The sequence below is a fragment of the Podarcis raffonei genome, chromosome 8, assembly GCF_027172205.1.
Source record: "Podarcis raffonei isolate rPodRaf1 chromosome 8, rPodRaf1.pri, whole genome shotgun sequence".
NCBI lineage: Eukaryota > Metazoa > Chordata > Lepidosauria > Squamata > Lacertidae > Podarcis > Podarcis raffonei.
Window position 1 is genome coordinate 53,850,936 of NC_070609.1, and position 10,397 is coordinate 53,861,332.

Below are 10,397 nucleotides of genomic sequence, written 5' to 3' on the forward strand. Positions count from 1 at the left end.
CTGGGATTTACACTGTGCATAAAAGCGAACTGACGGGTGCACTCAATTCTCATTGGGGTAGGAGGCAGCAAAAATAGAGAGAGAGAGATGAGGGCAGTAGAAATCTTCCTTCTTTCGGCCAATTGCTTAACACAATTCTTGTGGGTAGAGTCTCTCAGCCAGGTTCCTCCCAACCCCAATTTATCTGTTAATATCTGGGAATGATCGAAACTTTGCAGGTGGTCTGGCTGAAAAATAAATAGAACTCCGAATTTGACAGTTATGTATTCTCTGATAGGAAAACTGAAAACATACAAAACCCACGAAAAGCTGCCTTATACCAGGAATATTGGTGCATCTAACCTAAAATTGTCGACACTGACTGGCAGTAACTCTTGAGAATTCCAAGCAAAGATTTTCTCCCAGCCCTGCTTAGAGAGGTCGGGAACCGAACCTGGGACCTTTTGCATATAAAGCATACCGCCCCTGCCCCAATGAAATGCTTTATAGTGTGTGTGTGGGGGGGGGTACTTTTTACAAACACACACATACAAAACGCCACCAGCATAGTGCAGTTTTCAAAGGTACACAAGAACCCTGTGCGATCCGGTGGCTGAAGCACAGAATCTAGCCCCCATCTATCCATTTCCTGGAAGGGCTTCAAGGAATCTCCAAAGAGGTGAGTCACGAGAGGAATAAAGTAAAATACAAAGCATAACCTATACACCTGTTTACTCAGGAGTATGTCCCACCGTGTCCAATAGGATTTGCTCCCATGGGACGTGTGAGCAAGCTTAGCAGCCGGAAATTTACTTCCGTAGGCTTGAATTGCCGCCCTATATGAGCTTACACGGTTTCCATTGAATTTAACGTCGCTTACTCCCGAGTAGACTAGCTATTCTACATCGTGGCTATAAATAAAATGAACGAGTCCCAACCTTCTCTGGAGGATTTTCGTGTGTCCCCTAGAAATCCTCTTTCCAATTATAAGAAAATAAAGGAAAGGAAATTTTAGCACAAATTTATATTGAAGACCGTCTAATTACGGCGTAATCATACAACATATAAACACACACCAAAAGACGCGGCGCTCTTTTATTATATGATTGCTCTTATTGTTATTTAAAGCAGGCGTTTCCTCCAGTCAAGAATTCACCCTTCAAACGCATAAAAAGAATTAGCAGCAGCGATCAGAGAGAGAAATCGATAAATATGCAGGGGGAGAAACCCCAGGAGACTTGCTTCCTCTGAATCCGGATTTGCATGACAGGATCTTCCCCCGCTCCCCGCCTTCTTCCTCGTCCCCCTCCCTTTGTCCCGAAGAGTTAACAACTACAAGTCAAGGCACTGAGAGAAAGAAGTCCACCACCTCTTTCTCCGAGAGATTTCAACAGAATGGATGGGGGGGATTCTCCCGCCCCCTGAAGTTTTGGCATTGCTTTGTCTTCCACGGCAAAACCACATGTGCAGATAACTGGGTGCCAGAGAAGTCAATGGTTGGAAGACATTCGGTTCAACTGGGTTGTGGGTTGCCCCCTCATGGGCATAATTTGACCATTACATGCAGGCAGTGGTGGGGCGGGGGGTGGAAATGAGGCGAGGAGAGGGGGGAGTAGATGGGGTGCAAAAAAGCGCAGCGTGGTAATCCTGGAGAGACCCCATTAAATTCAACAGGACTTACTCCGGAGTAAGACATGCTTAGGGCCTTGCTTGCAACGTGTGCGCGGAGCCGGATATTATTCCTGGGGAGCAGCACCTCAAACCTACGCACGTTGGCCTGAAGCGAGCCTCATTTTTCTCCATAGGTCTTAGGTCCCAAGAGCATGGGCTTGCAGCCTGGGAGTCGCCCCCCCTTTCCTCTCCGTAATAACGCAGTTAAAATAAAATAAAAATCACTGGTCTGTGGACTGCAGGGCAACTCTTTCCCGGGTGAGTTTAAATAATCAGCAAGCTTATTAACTTACACTTCTTTCTTTCTTTCTTTCTTTCTTTTCTAAAAACCCTCCCGAAAAGACACATACAGTAGTTGAGAAGAAGCTGGTTCTGGCAGATTTCAATGGAACTTGCTCGCGAGTGAATCTGGGGGTCAGAAATTTAGAACATTCCTAGATCCTTCAGTTTCAGAAGGAAACACCCGGTTAGTTGACAGATGGGTAACCACTGTTCAGAGCCAGTCTGGAGAAATTTGCTTTTCTCAGCTTAGCCGCCTCCCGGATCCGCTCCAATCTATCCCCTCTCTGGGTTTTGCCATTTTTTTCTTTAAACCCAATGTCTCCCGCGTCTCCAGTGTGTAAAAGAAGCAAGCCGGCTACAAGAGGCGCCGAATTCAGCCTTACGCTTCTCCGCTGCTTTTACCAAAGTTCTCCCCGCTTTGGAGTTTTCAAGACCAAAAGCGGAGGGCGATCATCGCTCCTCTGGCGGCGGCTGCTGCCGCTGCCGTGGCTTTGAAACTGACACTCTGCTTGTGTACTTCATCTAAGTAAGTGGCTGAAAGAGCGGCCACAATCTGGCAAGAACGACCTCCGCGGAAAGGAGGACACACGCAATGGGCACTAGACCAGAGCTATAGGAAAGAAAGTCCTTTCCAGACCCACACCCCCCGTGCACCCTTAAAAATAAATAAATCAGCAAGCCGGGCAGGAATTTCGCCAAGAGGGGGGCTGAGATTATGTGCTGTATTGATAGATGCAAGCATGCTAACGTGTTTGTATTGTGGCTGGCTCTGTGTGTGTGTCATTGTCTGTGGATCCCGAGAGGAAACTTCGAAAGCTCATCAGCCGGCGTCGAGATGGATACAGAGTGCACTTGGAAGACAGAAAACACCCACAAGGTGATGCGGAGGCACCTCACAGAAGCGAAGCCCCATCTCCGCCTTCCCCGCCCCCCGCCAAAAAAGAGGTGGAAAGAGGGTATCTTCCTACAAGCGAAGGTATCTTCCTGCTGGGCTATATATCTGCTGGAATCAAAGGCGATTACATCCTACGATCGCTGTGGATTTCCCCCTGGCCCATATGGTTTTAATCTGCTTTCTCTTCTATCCTTTTATGAGTTCTAAATGGGGCGTGTAGTAAAGATACCTGGCTTATTCTTTTAGATGTTCTGCACAAACCTCTTTCAGCAGGCAGGTCTCTCCCATCACACCCCACCCCACTTTTCTCCTTATCACCCCCCCCCCGCGCGCGCGCGCATTTTTCTCCATCCCAAGGAGGCTGATGGCGGGAGGTAAGAAATTGCCCCTATTATCACAACAGTTTTAAAACGCCCACCTTGCATTCTTTGTGCGTATTAAATAAACATACACATTTACAAACATCTCCCCAGCATCTGAGGGGGCGTTTGCCCTGTGCCCTTTGGTTCCGCATGTAACAACAGGTATGCTACAGTTCCACCAAATAACAGCCCGCTAAGATGACCAGGGAGGGAATGGAGCGACACGACGTCGATCCCCTGGTTTGGGCACCTCTGAGTTGTTCCATTGGCCTTCATCGACCTTTACGCACGAGCTCGCGGCTGTGCGCTCGCTGCCTATACTTCTCTTATTAATGTCGAGCGGAATGAATCCGTGATACTTATCCACAGTAAACCAGTTGGGACACACAGGGAGAGTGCGGTATTCCTCACAGCAACCCGGCGAGGTAGGTTGGGAGAAAAGACTAGGACCTGTCCTTCCGCCACCCCACTCCCCCGAAAAGAAATATTTAGTTGAGTTTTCATCCCGCCTCCCGTCCCCAGTTCAATCCAAAAGCCTGCTCCCAAACTCGACTTCGGGCTGCCAAAACGCAAAACTAATTGGCAAAATATGGCTCGCTCGTGTATGTCGCCGCGATCCCCAAAGCGTGTGAGCTGGCCTGCCAGTCCGCGCGCCTCCAGGCGTTTGGCGCCGCCCTGAGCCAAGCAGGCCGAACGGTGCGATCCGCGCGGCACCCACGCAGGCTTCCCAACCCCCAGCCATCCCCAAAACGTTTCAAGCTCCAGCACGCTGCTTTAAGCAGGCTGCGGAGGACTCGTTAAGCCCCCTCGCTAAGTGTCAAGCGGCTGGCCCAATCCGTTTAACCCGCAGTTGCTGCTCTCGAAAGGGGAGGGGGTGGTGCTGAGTGAGCGGTGGGAGGAGAGGAAATCCACAGCTGGATTCCTCGTGAGTAAAGGGCCATGTGGCTCACCAACATCCAGTAGTAATATGTGCTACAACAACAACAATAATAAGAGCGACAAGAGAAGCAGGATCGCGAAGCAACTGTGTGGAACAGAAGTTATCTTTTTGCATCTCTTCTCTGCAGATAGTTTAAGAAACAAAAACAAAACCCTCACATTAACTGCTCTTTTTTCAAATGTTTACTCGGGAAGCATCGATTCATGATTTTATTTCCCCCGTGTGTGTGTGTTTTAATGGCTACTAAATCTTGTTATGAAATCTATTTCATCAACTGAGTGCCTTTTGCATTCCAGCGCAGGGAGCCAGAGAGAGAGAGAGAGAGAGAGAGAGAGAGAGAGAGAGCGCAAAAGCTCCTCGCTATAAATCAAAAGAGAAATTGCGCTGATGGTGTATTTAGCAAATGAAGAAAGTTGGAGGTGATCTTCGCTAAACAGCTTGGCTGTTGATTACCAACCAGAGGCCGGCGCAGTTGAGCTTGAGAGAGGGAGAGGGAGAGGGAGAGGGGCTGGGAAAAAGAGAGGTTTTCTGGCTGGTTGGCTTTGGTTGTGGCAAGCCCAGCAGGAGCCAACCTCCTCCTCCTCTCTCTCGTTTCCCTCCCCCTCTTCTTTTCTCTCCCCCCCCCACTTTTTTCCCCCTTTTTGCTTTGCCAACACCCGCGGAAGGTGGAGCTTCGGCCGCGCTGCGTCGCAGGCGTCAGAATCCTCGATTTCCAACTTCGCGTCTTGGCCGGACCTTTTGGCGGAGCGCGCAAAGGAAAGTGGGGTGGGAGAGGGAGAGAGAGAGAGAGAGAGAAAGCGCCCTTCTCCGTCCAAAGGAGGGAGGCAGAGAGATAAGGCGAAGGAGTAGGAGAAGAGGGGGAGGAGGAAGAGGAGGGGAGAAAAGAAGAAGGGAGCCATTCGCCGGAGTGCGTCCAAGCTCAGCTCGGCTGCACTGGAGAGGCGGCGAAGGAGGGCGCGCGCGTCGAGCCCGCTAGCCCCGGCTTGTAGAAGCACCCTCGGAGGCAGACCTCGACGACGCTCGCCGTAGAGAGAAACGCACAGGGCGCCCGGGAGAGAGGGAGGCAGGGAGGGAGGACGGACGCAGTTCCTGGCGACGGCGGTGGTGGCTGTGCGCTCGCTGCCTGGCGGGTATATGCCTGCCTCTGGCCATGTCGTATCCTCAGGGTTATTTGTACCAGCCGTCGGCTTCCTTGGCGCTCTACTCCTGCCCGGCTTACAGCACCAGCGTGATCTCCGGCCCCAGGACGGATGAGCTGGGCAGATCGTCGTCCGGCTCGGCTTTCTCTCCTTACGCCGGCTCCACCGCCTTCAGTGCGCCCTCGCCGGGTTACAACTCACACCTCCAGTACAGCGCTGATCCGGCGGCCGCGGCCGCAGCCGCTTTCTCCTCTTACGTGGTAAGGGAAGCGCTCGGGTCGCCCTCTTCCTCCTCCTCCACGCCGGCCGCTTGTGGGAAAAGGAGGAGACCGAGAGAGGGATGGAACCAGAGCTCAGGGACGAAGACTTGGCGGGGCGGGTGTTACTGGGGAGTTGAGGAGATAACCCAGGGGGCTGGAGCTTGGAGGGTTTGCAGGCTGTAACCATAGACGAAAGCGGCAGGTAAAGTGGGGAAAGATGAAGTGCAGAGGGAGGGGTGCAGGAAAGAAAAGCTGCCCGTGGATTTTGGCACCTTCCATGGCCGCAGCTCCTCAGTGGATGGTTAGCCTACCGCATTTTCTTAAAAAGAAATCGGTTGCAGGACGAAGGATTCCTGCGCGGAGATCAATGGGGCATTTCTCTCGCAAGAAAGCCTGCAGCCGGCCAGCGTCTTTCTCCTCGCTGGTTTAACTCTGGACTATCAGCACCCCCTGCCCCCCCCCAAATACAGAGTTGAACGGGAGCTGCAGCGTGATCTGGTTTTACTCCGTAGTAAGCTCCACTTTTGCTCCCAAGGAAGCCGGGCAGCGCCACGATCCTCGGCTGCTGGTTTACGCGCGAGTAAAAGCACGCCAGGTCGCCACGCAGCAGCAGAACACGGCGATCCTAAGCGTGTTTGCTCGGAAGTCAACCCCGCAAAGTGACTCCGGGTCAGTTTGTGATTAGGGACGCAGCTTTGATCTTGAAGGGACTAAGAAGAGCGAGGCTTTCCGTTTGTGCCTTTTCATTTTAATTTAGAAAAGCGTGTGAGAGTTAGAGTCTCAGTGAAGGTGCGTGTCTATACATACATATACACTCTCCAGTACGATTTTCAGATGTTTTAATTCAAGTCAAATCCGGCAGTTTAGATGCCCAAAAGAAAAGCTGGATAAGGGGTGACCCTTCTGCCCCTTGCCATTTCCCTGCCGTCTTAATCGGGCTTCCCAAATATTGCAGAGCTATAATTTCATCTCAGGATGCCGACTGACAGTCTGATGATGATGATACAAAAAGATTTTTTTTGAAGTTTCAGTATCTCTCTTTTTTAAAAAAAAAATGTACCTACCCCTTCCACAATAATCTCAGGCAGTATGTAATACATCTAGAAACATCTGTCCAGAAGTTATGTGAAAGAAACGCTTTCAGTAGCTCAGAAAGCGAATAAAGTGGTTATTGCCTCCTGAAACTAAACAAAGCCAAAACTAAAGGGCTTCCTCTTCCATGCTTGAACTACTTCTTCTAGTTACATTTCCAATCTAAATAACGCAGCTTCTTAAAAAAGAATGCGAGTTAGGCCTCTTGGAAACACTGGGACTGGAATAGAGTTGAATCCGAATATTTCGGTTTAAGGCTTATTGTCGGGGAAATTGCCCCTCGGGAGTGGGGGGTGGGTCATGGAGGCAGAGCTTGCTATCTGTCTAGACACTGTCATGCTTCCAAGTGAAGGGGGGGAAGGGTGTGTGTGGGTTTGTGTAAAAGGTTGCGTTCAATTAGAAGGGGAGGAGGCTGAGGTGTAATTTGTTACTGTTTATAGCTTGGTAATTTGGCAGAGATGGAAGTGGGTGGGTGAGATACACTTTCTGGTCGCATTCAGACACCGGTGGGCAACTCGTGTTTAGCTTAGGAAAGACTTATTTTGACTCCCACCCCCAGGTATGGTGACACTCCAACTTTTAGGCCGAGTCTGTTATGGAGATGGGGGTACAACCACGTATTGTGGAGAGGACCCTTTCAAACGGGAGGGAGATGGTTTGATTTCTCAGAGATATGGATTTCAAGAATGATTTTTTAGGAGGTCTCCTTCTCACCTCAGGCGACGCTTCTGCCTCTCCTTCTCCTTCCTCCAGGGCTCGCCCTACGACCACACCCCCGGCATGGCCGGCTCTTTGGGGTACCACCCTTACGCGGCTCCCTTGGGATCCTACCCCTACGGCGACCCGGCCTACCGGAAAAACGCCACCCGGGACGCCACGGCCACCCTCAAGGCCTGGCTGAACGAGCACCGGAAAAACCCTTACCCCACCAAAGGCGAGAAGATCATGCTGGCCATCATCACCAAGATGACCCTCACGCAGGTCTCCACCTGGTTCGCCAACGCCCGGCGGCGCCTCAAAAAGGAGAATAAAATGACCTGGACTCCCCGGAACCGGAGCGAAGACGAGGAGGAAGAGGAGAACATCGACTTGGAGAAGAACGACGAGGAGGAGCCACAGAAGCTGGAGGAGAAGGGCGATCTGGAGGCGATCGAGATAGGTAAGCGGCCGATGGAGATGAGAGGAGACGGATTTGGGGAGGTGAACTGGGTTGTACGCTTTTTGGCAAGGGGGTCTGTCTGGGGCGAGGGAGGAGCGGGGGATCCCTAGACTTAATGGGGCTGAAACGACCATGAGGGGGAAATAGGAACTGTCTGGATTCGTCCCCAGAAAACCTTGGTTCCAGAGTAGTTTATAAGGCGCGCTTTGGGAAGGTGTTTTTCCCCCCTACCTGGGACTCGACGGGGTGGGTGGGAAGGCCGAGGATCGGGCTCCAGAGAGGCCTCAAGGACTGTGTGTCGCCCTCCCTCTGCCCTTGTCCTCAGGTGCTGGAGACCCGAAGGGAGGCGCGGCAGGCAAAGAAGCCGACGGCGCGTTGAGCGACTCGGATTGTAAAGAAGCCCCCGACGAGGCGCTGTCTAAAGGAGGCCCCGGGGCCTCGCCGCCTTTGGCCCATTGTCTGCCGGCGGCAGCGGCTGCTGCAGCAGCGGGCCGCCTCCTTCTCCAAGCGCACCAGCAGCTGCACCCGGCCGGAGGAGAGGACCCGCAGCCGGCCCACCCGCTGCCCGCCCAGTACAGACCCCCTTCGACGGACCTGCACCCCCTCCTGCCTTCCAGCAACGGGACGTCGGTGATCCACTCGCCCCAGGCGGCTCCGCAGGCGGCAGCGGCGGCGGGAGCCGGGGCCCTTTCCAAGCCTAAACTGTGGTCTTTGGCGGAGATCGCCACCTCAGCGGACAAATCGAAGGAGGGCAGCGGCGAGGCGGCCCCGCAGGCTCCGAGTTTAGCCGGAGCCGGCTCGGCACAATCCCCGACAGCGCGGTCGCCTTCCTCCACGCACTGCCCTTTCCCCAATGGCGCCTCGGTCCTCTCGCGGCCCCTCTATTACACCACCAGCCCCTTTTACCCGGGTTACACGAACTACAGCTCTTTCGGACACCTCTCCGGCAACGCGGCGACGGCGGGGAACCCCAGCCCCCATTTTAACGGATTAAACCAGACTATTTTGAACAGAGCGGAAGCCTTGGCTAAAGAAACTAAAATCCTCAGAAGCCAGTCCCAGTTTGATCTTAGTAAAGACTCGCCTTACGAACTGAAGAAAGGTATGTCGCATATTTAATCTTGAGTTTCTTCCCAGATTAAAAACCCTCTTCGTCATCCACGACCGGACTATCCCCTCTCCCTTGATTTTTCTTTTCTTTTTAATTTTTTATGTTGTCTATTTCTTTCTGCTTTTTTATTGTTGTTGGTTTTAATTTATTTACAACCAATTCAGACTTGATTTTGGCAGAGGTTTCTTTTTTAATTAAAAAAAAGAGAGAACTAAGTGCGGAAGGAGGAAAACAAGAAAAAGAGGGGGGAGAGAAACCCAGACCACTCCAATTTCCAAAATCAGTGGTATAATTTATTTGAGAAAGCAGAAAGTAAGCAGCTCTTGGGAGGAGAAATAATAATTATAATAATAATTTCTTAAGGTAAAAAGTGCAGGAAGTGCGGGAAGAGGGAAGGGCGGGGGAAGGCAGAAACAATTTGTATGAAATGTTATTCTGTATATTTAATGTAGCTTTTTTGTATTTAAATCGGTAACACTATCTTTGAAGTAAATTATGAAATCCAACCGCCTGTACAGCCATCAATGTTGGTTTTTTTGGTAATATAAAATATAAATATATATATATATAAATATATATATATATATACATTTCTGTGTCTTTTCCCAAATTGTTTCATAGTTTTAAAATCTATCTATATATATATATACAAGTTTAAATTAAATTTTTATGCATATTGAATTACGATTAGTAGTATTATATTATTACTCAATGCGAAGAACTTTTTTTTTTAAATTAGGGGAAGCGGGAGAAGCCGGTCAACCCACGGGATTAAGTATAAAAATGCAGATGCCCCTTTGTCAAATGTCGGTATTTAATCAAAGCATAGAGTTGTTTAAAAAAAATACAAATTATTTTATTTATTCATTTTGATGGCAAAGTGGAGCCGACAGAAGGAAATGTGGGTTGGGGCGGAGACCCATAACAAAAGACATATTTAGAGTACATTCCTTCCACCACCACTCTTAAAAGGGGAAAGGGGGGAGGGAAAGCGGAAATCTGCCCTCTAAGAATTTAACTGAAAGTAACTTTTCCAAGTGAGGGACGGATGTTTCCTGAACGCAGGCGATTTGGGCAAAGCCTCTACATTTGGCATAAGTTCCACCTGATGGATTTGGTGACAGGTGGGACCGGGAAGAAAGGCGAAAGTATACAGGGGTGAGCGGGGGAGGGAGGATGCAGTGAAATATGTACAGGTGATTGACTTGTGAAAGGAAGCGCCGGTGACGTTCCGGATCTAATGAGGGCCTGTCAGGGGAGTTAATTCAGTCTGAAAATCTGTGGGTTTGATCCCCGCGTAGGATGAGTGGCCTTCTAATTCTGCCTCGTTAAGCGCGCAGAAGGTCCCAGGGTTCGGTCTCTTTGCATCTCCCCCCCCCCTTTTTTTTAAGGGTTTCGGGCAGAAAAGCTGGGAAAGATCTCTGCCAGAGAGACCTTGGACTCTCCCTGAGCTAGCTGGGACCCATGAACTGATTCAGCAAAAGCAGCAACGCGCCCCCCCCAAAAA

The 10,397-nt window shown here is 50.6% G+C and overlaps 1 protein-coding gene across 1 annotated transcript; it reads left to right on the forward strand.

Annotated features, from left to right (window-relative positions):
* Window positions 1-4,641: 4,641 nt before the first annotated feature.
* IRX5 (iroquois homeobox 5) lies at window positions 4,642-9,232 on the forward strand. The gene is given in 5 exon segments (XM_053401922.1): window positions 4,642-5,528; window positions 7,374-7,779; window positions 8,105-8,195; window positions 8,264-8,303; window positions 8,305-9,232. Coding segments are annotated over 5 exon segments (1,380 nt in total). The 5' UTR covers window positions 4,642-5,279; the 3' UTR covers window positions 8,899-9,232.
* The last annotated feature ends 1,165 nt before the right edge of the window (window positions 9,233-10,397 follow it).